Source organism: Prionailurus viverrinus, chromosome A1, assembly GCF_022837055.1.
Source record: "Prionailurus viverrinus isolate Anna chromosome A1, UM_Priviv_1.0, whole genome shotgun sequence".
Taxonomy (NCBI): domain Eukaryota; kingdom Metazoa; phylum Chordata; class Mammalia; order Carnivora; family Felidae; genus Prionailurus; species Prionailurus viverrinus.
Window position 1 is genome coordinate 232,839,492 of NC_062561.1, and position 16,845 is coordinate 232,856,336.

The following is a 16,845-nucleotide window of genomic DNA, read 5'->3' on the forward strand; positions in this document are numbered from 1 at the left end:
ACCTAAGAAATCTTAGCAGACTAACCCAAGATCACAAAGATTTTCTCCTATGTTCTTCTAAAACTTTCACAGTTAGGTTTTTCATTTAGATCTAACATCCCTTTGGGCTAATTTTGGTACATGGTCCAAGGAATGCCTCAAACTTCATTTTCTGCCTTTGGACAGTCAATTATTCCAGCACCATTTGTTGAAAAACTATACTTTCTCCACCGAAATGCTTTTGTATCTTTTTTCTTTTCCTTTTTTTTGGGGGGGGGGGAGGGGGAGAGAGAAAGAGAGAGTAAGGAAGTTTAAGCAGGGCAGAGGGGAAGAGGGAGAGAGAGAATCCCAAGCAGGCTCCAGGCTCAGCACAGAGCCCGACACAGGGCTCGATCCCATGACCCTGAGACCATGACCTGAGCCAGACGCTCAACAGATGGAGCCACCAGGCACCCCTGCTTTTGTATCTGGATTAGTCAAAAATCAATTGTCCATATACGTATGAGTCTATTCCTGGACTATCCTGAGCCATCAGACCAATGGATTTTAAGTTGATTTAATTTTTAAAAGGTGATATATATGTTTTCAGATGTAATACTGCTTCAAGAAACTACTACTTGTCAACTTTTGGCATAGTATCAAAGGATATCAAAAATTACCTGAAAATATACCTCCCTTTTCAAATTACCTGCGTGAAGCCAAATTTTCTTCATACACTTTAACCAAAACATATGGCAAGAGGAACTAGAGGCAGAGATGTGAATCCAATTGTCTTGTAAGAATCCAGGCATAAAAGAGATTGGCAAAAAATTCAAACAATGATACTCTTCTCACTGAGGTTTTTGTCTTGGAAAATACATTTATCATAAAGTTATTTTTGTTAACATGCATTGTATTTAAAGTTCTGTTTTCATTTCTAATAGAGTAAAAAGATAACCCCTACATAAACAAAAGTCCTGGGGCACCTGGGTAGCTCAGTCGGTTGAGCATCCGACTTCAGCTCAGGTCACGATCTCGCGGTCCGTGAGTTCGAGCCCCGCGTCGGGCTCTGGGCTGACGGCTCAGAGCCTGGAGCCCGCTTCCGATTCTGTGTCTCCCTCTCTCTCTGCCCCTCCCCCGCTCATGCTCTGCCTCTCTCTGTCTCAAAAATAAATAAACGTTAATAAAAAAATTAAAAAATAAATAAAAACTAAATAAACAAAAGCCCTATGGGTCCTCAGTATTTAAAAGTGTAAAAGGAGGGGCACCTGGGTGGTTCAGTCAGTTAAGCGTTCAACTCTTGATTTCGCTCAGGTCACGATTCCAGGTCATGGGATTGAGCCTCTGCTTGAGATTCTCTCTCTCTCGTGGGGCACCTGGATGGCTCAGTCGATTAAGCGTCCGACTTCGGCTCAGGTCATGATCTCGAAGTTCACAAGTTCGAGCCCCGCATCAGGCTCTGTGCTGACAGCTCAGAGCCTAGAGCCTGCTTCTGATTCTGCGTCTCCCTCTCTCTCTGCCCTTCCCTGCTTGTGCTCTTGCTCCCTCTCTCTCTCTCAAAAATACATAAAAACATTAAACACACACACACACACTCTCTCTCTCTGTCCCTCTCTCCTGATCACTCTCTCTAAAATTAAAAAAAAAAAAAAAAGTGTAAAGGAATCCTAAGTCCAATGGTCTACAAACTATTCCATTTAATAAAAGTGCCTCTGAGGAACTTTGAAATGGCTAAGAATGGGGGAATTCAATATTTGATAAATGGGGAAGAAAGAGACAAGGAACCTCCAAATCTTCTATCTCAAAAGTGCTATAATAGAATTACACACTAAAAATACTAAATTTGATTGTATACAAATTATACCTTATTAACCTATCAGTACAGAATACACAAGTGGAAGCAGGGAAATGAGAGAGAAAAGTAGAAAAGACATTGTAATTAAGTTCAGTTATAAGAAATAAGTGTACAGAAAATGTTCCATGTCTTCCAAGCCTTCAAGAATTTATGTTATGGACTCAATTGTGTTGTTTCCACCAGCTCTACCAAAATTCATAAACTGACGTCCTAATACCTAGAACCTCAGAATGACTGTATTTCTAGACAGGGTATTTAAGGAGATAATTAAGTTAAAAAATAAGATCATTCGGATGGGCCCTAAGTCAACATGAGTGGTGCCTCTGTAAAAACAAGATTAGGGCACAAACATGCAAAGAGAGAAAACCATACAGAAGGCACAAGAAGAAGACACAAATCTGCAAGCAAGGAGAGAAGCCTCAGAAGAAACCAGCCCTGCAGACACCTTGGTATCAAACTTCTGGTCTCCAGAACTGTGAGAAAATAACCCTCTATTAAGTCACCCAGTCTGTGATCCTTTGTTATGGCACCTGTTGAAAATACAATATCCAAAACTGAATTCATCTCTTCCCATTCAGAGCTAATGAAACTACACCAGAAATCATTCTTAAATCTTCCTTCCTGTATCACCTCATCAATCACTATTTTCTATTAATTCTACCCTGATCTGTTTCTTCTTTCTCATTCTTTCCATTTCCACTGCCTGAATTTAAACCCCTATATAATATCTTGCCCAGCCCACTGCAGTAGCATTCTAAAATATAGTCTGAATTAATCAGTTTTCCCTTGGGGTCTTACTTCCTGTTACCTTTTTAAGAACACTCTCCATTCTACCTGTATTATACTAAAAATAAGCAATCTTCAGGTCCTTACAGGAGAGAAGTAAAGCCCAACTAAAATAAGCCTGGTCTGGAAGAGGATACCCAGGTAGTTCAACATTAATCACTCACAGCATTCCAGCCCAGAAGATATTCTAGTTCAACAATGGAGGAAACAACTTTTGGGATGTCTGCCCTGAATCGAGAATGGACACTGACAGCCATGACTTTTATTCTTTTCCTTTTTATTGAACTATAACTGACATATAACATTACTTTTGAGTGTATGACCTAAAGATTCAATATATGTAACATGTGAAATGACCACAGTAACTCTAGTTAAGTCCATCACTACACGTAATTTTTTTCTTGTGATAAGAACTTTTAAGATCTACTCTGTTAACAACTTTCACATATATAACATAGTACTGACTGTTGTTATGGGGCTGTATACTACATCTCCAGGACTTGTAACTGCTGGTTTGTAGCTTTTGGCATGGTTTTTACTTTTCCATCATCTTTCCCACCATCGCACAGCCACCTGGATCATGGGTAGGCACCTGATCCCACACGGGCCAATCAGATTCTAGCTCCCAGAAATTTGGATTTAAGATTAAGTTGATGAGGAAAGAGATCTATTCACAGAAACAGCCATGGACACAATGGCAAGACAATTTATGCCTCACCTCTGCTCAAAAGCCTCCCTATCTCACAACAGTAGAAGTCAAGTCCTACATACCCGTTCTGCTTCTACACTGGTCCCATGATCTCTGACCTCATATTTTACTTACTGTTCCCCCAACTCATTCACTCCATTGTAGCTACACTGGTCTCCTGACACACTCCCATCTTAGAAAGTTCACACTGGCTATTCTCTCTGCCTAGAATTCTCTGTGCACAGAGTATTTGCATATCCAACTCCCTCTCTTCGCTCCTTCTCAGTGAGGCCTTCCTTCACTGCCATAGTTAAAACTGAAATCCCGTCCTCCCACCCTGGCACACCTTATTCCCTCCAGATTTACTCTTCTCCACAACATTTATAACTTTCCAGCTATGCCATATAATTTATTTTCTGTCATCCCTTCCTCCCCTACCAAGCCAAAAGCAAGAATGTAAACTCTATGAAATGAAGGATTTTGTCTATATTTTGTTCTCTGCCTAGCCCAAGCGCATAAAATAGTGCCTGGCTTCTAACAGGTGCTCAAATAAACATTTGTCAAATAAGTGCATGTCTGCTTGGTGATAAGCCTGCCAATGCAGTGAAAGCTGATCTGTGGTGAGAAGAATGAAGCAGACTTGTCTGGAAGCAGAGATGAAAGACCATGTGGTTCTAGAAAGATGGTAACTAGCTGTCTGGTTCTGACAACTTCCCATACTTCTAACTGCTTTCTTCCAAATCTATGTCATCTCAAGTGTTTGCCATAGTAAATATATAACACGATCGACTGCAATACACTTTCAAATTTATACCCTCCCAATGTTTCACAAAGCATATAAAATAATTGCTTTGGCATTCCATAAACAAATTGCTTATAAGATTTTGAACTGTGTTCTGCTAGCATAAGTAGTAATTTAGCAAAATAAAAAAATCGGGTCTGTATCACTGGACCGAAATGATAACACTCTACTATGGCAAAATGTATTTAGTATCTTTATGAGGGTTTAATACATCAATACTTGCTTCCAACATCCATTCCAACAGCGTGGTGTTTTTCCTTTTAAGAAATGTATATCCTTGAGGGGCCGTGTCAGTTAAGTGTGCGACTTTGGCTCATGTCATGATCTCATGGGTTCATGAATTCGAGCCCTGTATCAGGCTCTCTGATGTCAGCGTGGACACCGCTTTGGATACTCTGTGCCCCTTCTCTTCTCTCTCTGCCCCTCCCCCGCTGGTTCTCTCTCTCTAAATAAACATTTTTTTTAATGTATATCCTTGAGCAAAAGACATATATATATTTTTTGAAACCAAAAAATCTCAGTGCATTGCAGGATCAGACTCCTAATCCATAAAATGAGGAAGCTGTGTATCTAAGGTATCCTCTTACATTTAAAGACTTGATGATAGCAGTTTACATAACGTATCTCCACTCATACAAAATACATACAAAAAACAATATGAATGACTCACACATCCTCTGTTATGAAACTAGATCATAAACCTGTTGATTTCACAAAAACAAAATTTAATACCCCAAACACTTTTTAGAGATCTTTAAAATCTAGCAAACACTTAGTATGAAGGGCCAAAATCCATCTAGCAAATTATCAGTTTTCTAACAGACTTTAGTACTGTTTACCACAAATACAAAACATTCTGAGCATTACAACATCATCTGTGATACCCTAGAGGAAAGCGACATGCCTTTTTAAAATTTTTTTTAACTTTATTTATTTTTGAGACAGAGAGAGACAGAGCATGAACAGGGGAGGGGCAGAGAGAGAGGGAGACACAGAATCCGAAACAGGCTCCAGGCTCTGAGCTGTCAGCACAGAGCCCGACGCGGGGCTCGAACTCACGGACCGTGAGATCGTGACCTGAGCCGAAGTCGGATGCTTAACCAACCAAGCCACCCAGGCACCCCTCGACATGCCATTTTTAAAGGAGGGAAGAGTTACACACTGTTTAGTTGGTATTTTAATTACATTCTTCATCTTTGCTCAGATTAACATACTAAAAATAGAAAAGTAAACATTATCAGTGTTTTTAATAATAAATGACAATTTTTAAAAATTTAATTTTCTTTACATTTTTTGGGTAATTTTCTTTCATTTTTACTGTGCCCTACAGAAAAACTGTTTCTTTTATAGTCAGATTAAAAAAAAACACCCAAATGCATTTTAAGAAATAATCTGTAATAACTAGTTTAGCAAATAGAGCAGTTGTTTCCAAGCTTTTTTTCACTTTATCATGAAATAATTCTCTATAACCCTCTCTTTCCTTTCAATGTTTTTCCAAGTTAAATTTAAATTAATTTTGAAATTTTCAGAAGATTTCTGATTTGGAATTTAGCAAAGTGAGCAGGAGAAGTACTAAAATTCACTTTCATTTCATGACTAATAGCTTCATAAAACAAATGCCCAAAAAAAGGTTCTGTCAAAATATGTAAATGATTCATCCTATAAAGGGAGTGACAAAAATAAGTTATTTATTATCTATTTTAACCACAGGGTCTAACAGACCTGAGTCTGAATCGTACCTCTGATACGCGCTATCTAGATGACCCTGGGCAAGTCACGTAATCATACCAACCCGACCCCTCACCTCAAACCCCCCCCCACACTCCCCCTTTCCTCTCTGTAAAGAGTGGATACCCTAAAAATGTGGAGAGAATTAAAGAAGATGTGTATAAAGTGTTCAGTAAACACATGCCACACACACGTACTCAATACTAGTTATTTCAATAAGAAACAGTGTTCAAGTCAGTAAATAAAAATCATTTATGCCTTACCCTGATTATAATTTTACAAGGAAAAACAATGTTGAAGCACTAGAAGTACGTTGAAAATCATCCTTTCACGATTCCATATAAACCTCCAGATTCTGCAATTCCTGATTTACCACTAACTATAGCACCATAAGTGTAGGCAAGTACTAAGCGCCCAGGCTCAAAGAATGGAATTTAGGGTTGCCAGCACACATCGAGTGATAAAGAAATAAATACGTGCCTTACTAGATTGAGTCATTAAAATGTGAATCCGAAATGACGTAAAATCTTTGCAGATGGAAATTCACACACAAGGACCATCTGTCAAAAACAAAGTAATTCCTAACCTCTCAGCAGCTTTACTATTTTTTTCCAAGGGAATCTCCTGTGGCGACTAGCTTCACTCACTGGGTGTAATAAACACAACGGAGACATAATGGAAGGAAACGTCGATTGGTAATCAGAATATCTGGGCTAAAAATCTCTTACAAGTGTGTGAAACGTGGACCAGCTGTTAAAACAACTAAGCCTGAATTTCCACACCTTACCTACCTACTCCACCGGACACTATGAGGATCAAACGTAAAGGCACGTGGGTGTGCTCCGTAAGCCATCACACACAAATGTCATTACAGCCTAGGTTCTTATTACCCAATGAAAGATTTATTTAAGAAATGATAAGTCAAGTTCAACCAATTCTTCACATACACTAAGATCTTAAACTTTTTATCACTATTGCATGCCATGGCAGTGCTCCACGATTTTCATCCAAAACCACCCAAATCGCAATCCATTAAGGCTGCAAGACATATCCCCACATAAAGCCACTCAACGCATCAGGGCATCTTCACTGATAACCAAACCATCAAGAAACAGGATAATGTAGTAATTTCCTCTACAGACACACTAAATTATTTGGTCGATTCTAAAAAGATAAAACCGCTTGAACGTGAACCCACCCTACCCTTCGGTGGATAAGCAAATGCATTTCCATACCCCTCGATGTCTATACCTTATGTATTCAGTTTACACGGGTTAACAAACAGCCGTATCCCAAACACACACTCACAAAACAAAGCACACAAACCCCCGCTTGCTGGTGTCAGGGATTGGACACAAAATAAACTACACCGAAACAAAAGAATTCCAAACAATCTCCCTCCTCCTAATAACCTCGCTGGACCTTACTCTTCCACGCTTAGTAAACAAAGTATTTGGGGGCAGGGACGCACAGGGCAAGGTTCTTAAATAGGGGTCAGTCAACCGCACTCAGCCGTCACCTGGCGGGGCATTTTTCGCGAAGTTTCAGAGTCAACAAAGAAGTTTTGTCGTCAGGGGATAGGGCCTGTACAGCAATAGGCGAAACGACAATAAGGAAGACAAAACCGAGTGGGGGATGGGCGTGGAATACGCCCCCGTACTTCGGGCGGCGACCACTGCAGGTCCCCCGGGGACGTGGGGGGGGGGGATGGAGAGGCAGGGAGGCCGCGCCAGCCCGGAGCCCCGCAGCCCCGCGCCCCCGGCGGGTTCCCGCCCCCCGCGCGCACGGGCGGGAAACGGTGGGGGGCGCCGAGGGGTCACCTTCGGCTCCCCCCCCCCCCCCCCCGCTCCGCGCGGTCCGCCGCCCCTCGAGCCGGCTCCTCGGCGGGCAAACGGCCCGGGCGCTGGCCCCGCCGGTCGCCGCGCTCCCCCGCCCCGAGGGGAGGCGCCCCCGCCGCGCCGCCCGGGCCCGTCGCCCGTCTCGGGCGCCGCGACCAGAGCGCGGGCCTGGCCCGAACCCAGACGCCGGTGCAAGGGCGCGGGCGCCGCCGCTTACCTTCCTCGGCGGTGTCCATCTTGTCTGGGGGGGCGGCGGTGACGCAGCCGCGAGGCACCCGCGGCCGGGGCCGGAGCCTTCCGGCCCGGGCGGGGAGGGAGGGAGGAAGGGGGAGGAGGGAGGAGGGAGCGGAGCCGGGCCGGGCAGGTGCGTGTGCTCAGGTGCGAGAGAGGAAACGAGAGGAAGGAGAGAGGGGGAGAGGGAGAGGGAGACAGGCTGACAGAAAGCGGCCGCGAGAGGGGAGGGGGAGGGGCGGGGAGATCGGGGCGGAGGGGCCTGGGCGGGGCGCCGGGCGGAAGGGGCGGGAGCGCCCCCCAACGACGCGCGCCGTCACTTCCGCCGCCGGCGGCCTCCGGGACGGTGAGGGTCGGGCGCGGGCGGGGCTGCGACTGCCCGGGCTCCGGGCCACCTGGGTCTCGTCGTGGGCGGCGTGGCTGAAACCTAAGCAGGAGCCGAACTCTGGTGGCACCCGAGGGCGGCGACAAAAAAGGAACAGAGCCGGGGGGCGGGGGGGGCGGGGCAGCGTGAGCGAGCGCAGCGCGGACCGGACCGCGGTGCACAACAGAGGCTCGTTGCTGGGTGGCTTAAGGATCCTCTGGGTGAAAGAAAACACAGGTTCTGCGCCCCCTCTCCCGCCACGAGACTCTAGTGCCGTGTGTCTGGAGTGGGCCCAGGAGATGCACTTTTGTTCGGCACCCGGGTGGCTGTGATGCACGTTTTGAGGAAACGGTGCAACATCACTGAAATGTGAGAAGACGCTCGCTAACTTTACCAAAATTCCCCCCGGGGATACTCATGCATTTTGGTTGGAAGGACTTCAATAACCCACTGAGGCTGAGGATTGAGACATCCGCCTCTAATAGAGATCGCTTCGGTTGCGAACAGGCCTTCCTGTGCGGAGTTCAGGACGCCTACCGGGCCGGAGCCGAACTGCCTCGGCCTTAGGAGCGGTTGACCTCTGCCTCCGTCAGTACTCCACACCATGAGCTTGCCTTTTTCTTTAAGTGAAGCTCTGCTTACAAAATACAGATTAGAAAGGCCAGTGCCTTAGGATCGCCTGAGTAGAAGCAGAGATGCCTCTAACCCCAAAGAAAAACATTTTAAACAATATACAGATGATTTGCAGAAATAGATTCAAGAATGCTAGCAATCTCTTTTACATCTGCGTGACTGAAGGCATTGGGAAGACCTCCCCCCCCCCCCCACTTTCTGAATCAGAATGAGATTTAGAGTAAAAATAGTGAAATGGAGTCCTCCAAAAAGAGAACAACCCTTAAAGACCGATTTGACTGATTTTACTCATGTTACCCAATGTAGGAAAGCCAATTCTTGACACCATAATGGAGACCCGCTGATTTCAAGGACTGAGCTTGAGAACTGATCCCATTTAAGTCTTCCTTTAACTATGTTTTGACTATCTCCCAAGAAACTGAATTTGAAGGAGGCTCATTCCCCAGCCCCTATCCCTCACCTAACCCTAATATGAGCTCACGTGCCTGTAAGGCCTGTAGCAGAGCACTTCTCACTGAGCTGAGACCGGAGGCCCAGTTCAGGATCACCAAACTCAGTCTTGCGTTGTATGGCAAGGATTCTGTGAGACAGACATTGAGACTTGCAACCGGAAGTATGGGTTATGTACCGCAGTGAAGGCATCTGCATGACCAGATGGTCGGGGTGGTTAGCATCACCAGTGATGGGACAGATGGACATGATGAAAAATCAAAACCTGCCGACAAGGCACGCCTGCATCTGGGCATGAGGAAACACCAGACGAACCCAGGCTGAGGGGCATCCTACAGAATATAAGGCCTATCCTGTCAGGACAAGAAAATGACTGAGGAGACGTTTCAGATTGGAGGAGACCAAAGAGACACGACAACTACATGCAATGTGTGTTTCTGGATGAGGTCCCACACCAGAAAACGCAAAAAGATATTTTGGGGACAATTGGCAAAATTGAAATTTGAGTAAGGTCTTTGGAGGTTAGTGTTGCATCCGTGTTGATTTCCCGACTTTTTCAGAGATCCGTGTTTAGGGAAATACACACTAGAGCATTTAGGTTTGAGGTAGGATTAGGTTTGAAGCTTATAGTCAAATCGTTTAGAAAAAAAGACTGTATATCCGTGTAAGTGTGTGTGTGTGCATGGGTGTGCACGTGCGTACGTGCACACGTGTGTATCCAGAGAAAGCAGGTGTGTGTGTATCCGAGAGAAAGGGAGAAGTTAAAAGTTGCTGAAGCTGGGTGAAGTTAATATGAAAGTTGTCTGTACTGCATTTGCAACTTTTCTGTGACTTTGAAATTATTCTGAAATCATTTTTTAAAGGCAAAATTGGTAAGTGCAGATGGAACTCCAGAGCAGCAGTTCTCAAATTTGGGGATCGGTCATAAACACTTCTGACAACCTGATAAAATCTATGGACTTTTTTCCCGGAAAAATTCCACAGGCACAAAACATTGCATAAAATTTCAGGGTGTAGTTCATGGATGCCTTCAAGTCCATGCATAAATTCCTGGTTAAAATAACCTCTCAGTTAGGGGCACCTGGGTGGCTTAGTCAGTTGGGCGTCTGACTTCATTCAGCTCAGGTCATGATCTCACAGTTTGTGAGTTCAAGCCCCGCACTGGGCTCTGTGCTGACAGCTCAGAGCCTGGAGCCTGCTTCGGATTCTGTCTCCTCCTTTCTCTGCCCTTCCCCCACTCACACTTTGTCTCTTTCTCTCTCTCTTTCAAAAATAAATAAACATTAAAAAAAATTTGTTTTGATAACCTCAGTTAAAGTATTCAGAAAAATAATAACATCCATTTCATTTTCCGAGGATATAGCAGGCTAGGTTATTTAAGCCAACAGTTGAAAATGCTAGATAAAAATATAAAAGACATATTCTTACATGTTGAGTAAAACAGTAACGCAATTACTGGACCAAAATCTGAGGAGAGGAGGGAAATGGAACCTGGAAATTGCTTTTGCTCTGCTGAGCCAGGCAGATATGAATTTGTGTTTTGACAGCAAGAAGAATAATTTTGGAAGCCCAGAACCTGACCAGCATGAGGCTCTGTTAAGGGACCTTCCACCAGGATTCTCCCCAAGGCCCATAGGGCTGCTGTCTCTGGGGAACAGTGGGCCAGAAATAAATCTGAATCCTCTCTAAGACATCTAGGAAAAGTTGTCTGCTGATGATACCCATGAACCAACCCCGGCATGGATTGCACCCCAAACTCCCATCACCCCAGTGACCAAATAATCTCTGACAGTGAATTCAGTTCAAAATGGTCTTGGACCACTGGGAGCCCTAAGCACCTGAAAGAAGTAAATGCCGATTCTTCTAGGGGAATGCACTGCTTCCTAGCTGTCTTGGTCGGCTAGGACTCCCATAAAAGAAGACCATAGATGGGGTAGCTTAAACAACCGAAATTTACTCTGTCATGGTCCTGGAGGCTGAGAGTACAAGGTCAAGATGCCATCAAGATTGGTTTCTCCGGAGGCCTCTCCCCTTGGCTTGCAGACGGACGCCTTCTTGTTGCATCCTTACACGGCCTTGTTTCTGTGTGTGCACGCCCCTGGTGTGTCTTCCCCTTCTTACAAGGACTGGGGTCCTACTCGATTAGGGGCCTTCCCTTCTGACACCATTCAATCTCAATTACCTCCTCAAAACCTCTGTCTCCTAATACCGTCACACCGAGAGCTAGGGTTTCAAAAGTGAACCTTAGAAGGACACGGTTCCGTCCATAACGTCATCCCTCAAAGAACGTCCACGAGTAAATGTACAAGGACAACGAACTGCACACAGTAAACATAACCAAATATTTGTGTGTGTAGCTATACATACATATGTCACAAGATACCTTGAGCAAGAATTTACGTGACAGCAGAAACCACCCTGTAAACACCTCGGGTATGGAAGTCCCTAGACGCACAGATTACAAAGAAACTACACTTACTATGGCATTCTGAAAAGAGTGATAAAACACTGTTATTTTAAAATGTTAAGTTTATAGTGCCTGGGTGGTTCAGTCGGTTAAGCGTCTGACTCTTGATTTCAGCTCAGGCCGTGATCTCATGGTCTGTGAGTCTGAGCCCTGTGTCGGGCTCCGTGCTGAGGGTGCAGACCCTCTTTGGGATTCTGCCTCTCCCTCTCTCTCTGCCTCTCCTCTGCTCATGCGCGCTCTCTCTCTCTCTCTCTCTCTCAAAAAGTAAATAAATGAACTTCAAAAAAATAAAATAAAATGTTAATGCTATAACAGAATTACATCTTTTGCCACCATTTAAACCTAAACTGATAATGTTTATTTATTGAGAAATAAAGGTACGCATAATTTTTTAGGATGTGCACAAGCAAAATCTTTAGAGAACTCTGCACTCGTGTATGAATGAGGCTACATCTGTCCTTGTGCACATGGAGGTCTGTCACCTGTGGTCCTTCACAGTTGTGGTCTCCTTTCATTCACTGATGTATCCCTGAGGTCAATACAGGCCTCGACATGTAGCAACATGTCAATAAATATTGGCTGAATAAATTAAGCATAAACTTCCAGGACATCCTTTGGATGCTGGAATAGTACATGTGTATTAAAGCCTTTCTTAGGAAGAGATAAGTTCATATCATAGCCACGATATTAAATGAGCAACAATGATACATTACATTTAGTGTGTCCGTACCTTTATATCTGCATTTCTTGGTTGTAATAAATCCGATTTCAATACCTCATGCAGCTGTTCTCAATGAGGATATACATTGAGTTGAATCAACTCATCAAAATGGCGGGCACCTGGGTGGCTCAGTCGGTTGAGCATCTGACTCTTGATTTCAGCTTGGGTCATGATTCCAGGGTCATGCTTGCGCTCCCTGCTTGCGCTCTCTCTCTCCAATTAAAAAAAAATTTTATATATATTTTAAAAAATCATCAAAATGGAGTACCAAGTGTTTCTTATTCATGGCATGTTTGGATACAAAAATCACATAAAAATCACGATTTAAGTCAGAAGTTTGCTGAGATGAAGGCCTTCAAGATCACATTACCTTTTTTCTCCACTCTTTCATTATGAAAATTTTCAAACATACAGAAAAGGTGAAGAAATAGTACAATGAACAGCTATATGTCCTGTTTGAACAACTTTGTCTGAACAACTCTGCCCCTGAGCATGTTAGGACTGTATCTTCTAGAGTTAGGATAATCTCCTTTAGGGGCACCTGGGTGGTTCAGTCGGTTAAGCGTCCGACTTCAGCTCAGGTCATGATCTCATGGATCGTGAGTTCGAGCCTCACATTGAGCTGACAACTGAGGCTGGAGCCTGCTTCACATTCTGTCTCCCTCCCCCTGCTTGTGCTCTGTCTCTCTCTTTCTCTCTCTCTCTCTCTCTCAAATATAAATAAACATTAAAAAAAAGAAAAAGAAGAATCTCTTTTAAAACCATTAGCACCCCATAATAATACCTAGAACCTGAAGGTTCTGTAATTGTCCCAGGAATGTCTTTTACAGTTTTGCTTTGAAAAAAAAAAAAGTGTGTAACATAAGCATCCAATCCAGCCTCCTTCATTGCCATAGGTTTAAGTCTGTGTGGTCATCGCCCTTATTCTAAAACAGTCCTGTACGCTTTGTTTTCTGACGACATGTCTGTTGGCAGATCATAGGACAGCTGTTAATACAAAGTCTCTCATTCTAGATTTGTCTGATTGCTTCTGGCTGTCATGTAATCTGTTCCGCTAGGCTGTCTGTATCACATAAACTGGAAGTTAGCCTAGAGGCTTGATTTGATCCGGGATAAACATTTCTTTAAAAAGAATATTTGATAGGTGGTGTGGCAGCACACAGGGAGGCCAGAAAGTCAGGTTGAACCACTCCCAATGTTGCTGAGTTTGATCACTTCATTAAGGTGATGGCTAAGTCTCACCATCTACTCATGATCTGTCGAGCAATGCTTGAAAGTCACAGGCCTTCAGATCCTTTCATTCACATCTTCCTACTAAGTGGGACAGCTAGGTTTTAAAATTCTTTTTAAATTTGAAATTGCATGTTATCATTAAAAACATTGATATTCAGGGGTGCCTGGGGTGGCTCAGTCGGTTAAGCATCTGACTCTTGGTTTCAGCTCAGGTTACGATCTCACAGTTTTGTAGTTCGAGCCCTGCGTCTAGCTCTGTGCTGGCAGCCCAGAGCCTGTTTGGGCTTCTCTCTCTCTCCTTCTCTGTCTACCCCTTTCCCACTCACGCTGTCTCTGTCTCTCTCAAATAAATAAATAAAGTTTAAAAAAAATGAAAACATTGATGTTCATAATAACAAGTGTATTTTACAAACCTTCTAGGCTCTTTATCACAAAATTCTCCCTTGATTTTTCCCGTGAAATAAAACCTTGTTCTAATTGTGTCAATCTCCTAATTCTTGCAAAAAAAAAGAAAGAAAGAAAGAAAGAAAGAAAGAAAGAAAGAAAGAAAGAGGTGTGGGGTGGGGAGAGAGAGGGAGGGCAGAAGAAACAGAGGAAAGAAAAGAAAGAAAGGGAAAGATCACTGTTGACTCCTACTGGTCTTCCTGAGTGTGTCAGGGCCCTGAGTGCTCATCCGTGTGAAATAGGCTGGGCCTAGAGAGTTCCTCCTGCAGAAACCAAAGGAGGGAAAGAAGCTAGGAACCCCTTCTGAGCCACTTAGAAATTCAGATTGAGTTGCCGCATTTCTGACCTTACTACTCAATAAAGCCAGACAAAAGAAACCTTTTATTTAATGCCCATGGACACAAAAGATCACCCATAAACAAGGCAAGTTCCCAATTATTGTGAAAGGGAAGGGCATGGGAAGGGCCATAGCGACTCAGCACAACCAAGGATTCTGTATCTCTGCTGCGACATCAAAGGAAGATCAGTAAGTCCTGGGCAACACGGCTGAATCCTGGGCTGAAGTAAAACATCAGCAGATGAGAGGATGCCTAGCAGGGACCAGAGCCCATTAGAGTCAGCAGTTGGCCCCAGCCCTGGGATTGCAAATAGGGTCAGAAATGAAGAATAATCTGGCATCGGCTCACCCTGCCAACCAGAGGAAACACAGTGCAAACACATACCCTCCAACTCCTGTGTAATAGATCTCTTTCCCAGAGCAAAGATGAGTTGTAAAAGGGTTGCAGGCAAGTTGGCAAGTATTAGACTTTTCTACTGTTGGATTTCTGGGTGACTTTAATCTATGAAAGCGTGTTGAGGATTTACAAAAAGGGAATGTCACCAGTGATGTCCACATATCCTTGGCCATGAACCCTTCCCTAAAAGGCCATCTCATGTGGCTAGAGTACCCGAGTATGCACTCTGCAAAACGCTGAACCACAAAAGTCCGAGGGACCCCAACGATAAATGAAGCAAGATATCCACCCTTGAGGGTAGAAAAGCATCCAAGTTAGCTATGGAACCTTCCACTTCCAGAGGATCCTATAGCTCACAAATTCTTTGAAACTGTGTTGGATTTCCCTGGTTAAGGCAGATCACCCCAGGCTGGTAATAAATCCCACCTCCAAGGATGGATGCTGGGTTGCCCTGTGTGAGCTCATGAGTCAGTCCCAGAAGGTCATGGGACAGTTCACAAGCATTTCCAGGAGTGGACTATGAACTTCTTCATGTTCTTACCTTTGGGATGTGGAATCGTCGGCTAACTGGTGGCCCCCAAAAAGATATGTCCATGCCTTAATCCCTGGAACCTGTGAATGTTACCTTATTTGGAAAAACAACCTTTGCAGGTGTGATTCGGGTAAGGCTCTTGAGATGAGAAGATCATCCTGCATTATCTGGGTAGACCAGAAATGCAATGACAGGTGTCCTTAGGGGGACAGAGAATCGGGGCGCCTTGCTGGCTCACCCGGAGGAGCATGTTGCTCTTGACCTCAGGGTCATGAGTTCGAGACCCACGCTGGGTGTAGCGAATACTGCCACACTCAGCCACGTGCAGCATTCAGGGGCCACTCCCCAGGCTCCAGAGGAGTCTCTCTCTGGCTCCTCTCTTGCAACGTACATTTTAATCTGTTTGGCTTCTAACCTGAAATTGTGTAGCTGCCCTAAACGGAGGGTCTCCCTTAGAAATTTCATCTTAGCTGTATGGCACCCAAAGGAATCTTTGGGGATTAACTAGCCCCTCTCCCTCCTGTATTTATTAAAATCCAAAGCTGCATTTCTTCTGTATCTCGTGGGTCTCCATTACCATCAAGCATTTACTGAGTGGTTTTTCTGTGGAATATGCTATGTTAGACCCTGGAGATAAGCAGGTCAGGCAGATCAAAGACATAGTTCCTGTCCCTGAAGAAGGTTACCACTGAATTCAGGACTGCTTTCTAGGTTTCCTGGGAAAGAATCTTTTTTTTACAACTTCCCTTAGGGAAGCCACATAATGATCACCATTCTGACTGCTTAGATGCAATCTCAAAGTCTAACTGGAATTTCTCAGTTTCTTAGGTTTAAATATTCTTTTTGAGCACAAACCGTTGAAGTGTACAACATGTTATTTTTGTTTGTGAAGTTCTCCTTCCTCCTTGTCTCCTGGTAACAATATCTGCTTCTCTGTCTCTCTCTGTCTCTCTCTTTTTAAGTAAGCTGTACACCCAATGTGGGGCTTGAACTCACGACCAGGAGATGAAGGGTCACACGCTCTACTTACGGAGTCAGCCAGGCGCCCCGATCCGTCTCTCTTTTAGAGAACTGCTCCTGTGTCACTCCAGACAGAGTTCTGGAGTCTCCCCACTGGCCCATCACCCCTTTCCTCCTCCGTCCCTGGAGAGGGCTTCCAGTCTAGCCTGGACAAATATATACACTTGGCGCCCATGATGCTGCGTCTCTCCCACTAACCCCTTCAGTCCACTCATCATCCCTCTCACCCTACTCTGACTCCAGGTTACTGACACGTCAGTTTCCAATTACATCTACAGACTTTGGAGAGTGATCCTCATAGTATTCTGAATTTAAATTTTTTTTTTTTTTCAACGTTTATTTATTTTTGGGACAGAGAGAG

The 16,845-nt window shown here is 44.2% G+C and overlaps 1 protein-coding gene and 1 long non-coding RNA gene across 5 annotated transcripts in view; one reads left to right on the top strand and one right to left on the bottom strand.

Annotated features, from left to right (window-relative positions):
- MARCHF6 (membrane associated ring-CH-type finger 6) overlaps positions 1 to 8,115 on the bottom strand; it is a 75,555-nt gene extending 67,440 nt beyond the window's left edge. For all 4 annotated transcript variants that reach the window (XM_047844570.1, XM_047844628.1, XM_047844488.1 and 1 more), the window contains exon 1: positions 7,873 to 8,115. In XM_047844570.1, coding sequence (XP_047700526.1) covers positions 7,873 to 7,891 — 19 coding nt within the window. In that variant the 5' untranslated portion in view covers positions 7,892 to 8,115. The remainder of the gene's footprint in view (positions 1 to 7,872) is intronic.
- A 108-nt stretch (positions 8,116 to 8,223) lies between these two features.
- LOC125157813 (uncharacterized) lies at positions 8,224 to 13,952 on the top strand. Its single transcript, XR_007149081.1, has 3 exons — positions 8,224 to 10,114; positions 13,021 to 13,036; positions 13,942 to 13,952. It is a non-coding gene; the product is annotated as an uncharacterized LOC125157813 (long non-coding RNA).
- Positions 13,953 to 16,845: the final 2,893 nt, after the last annotated feature.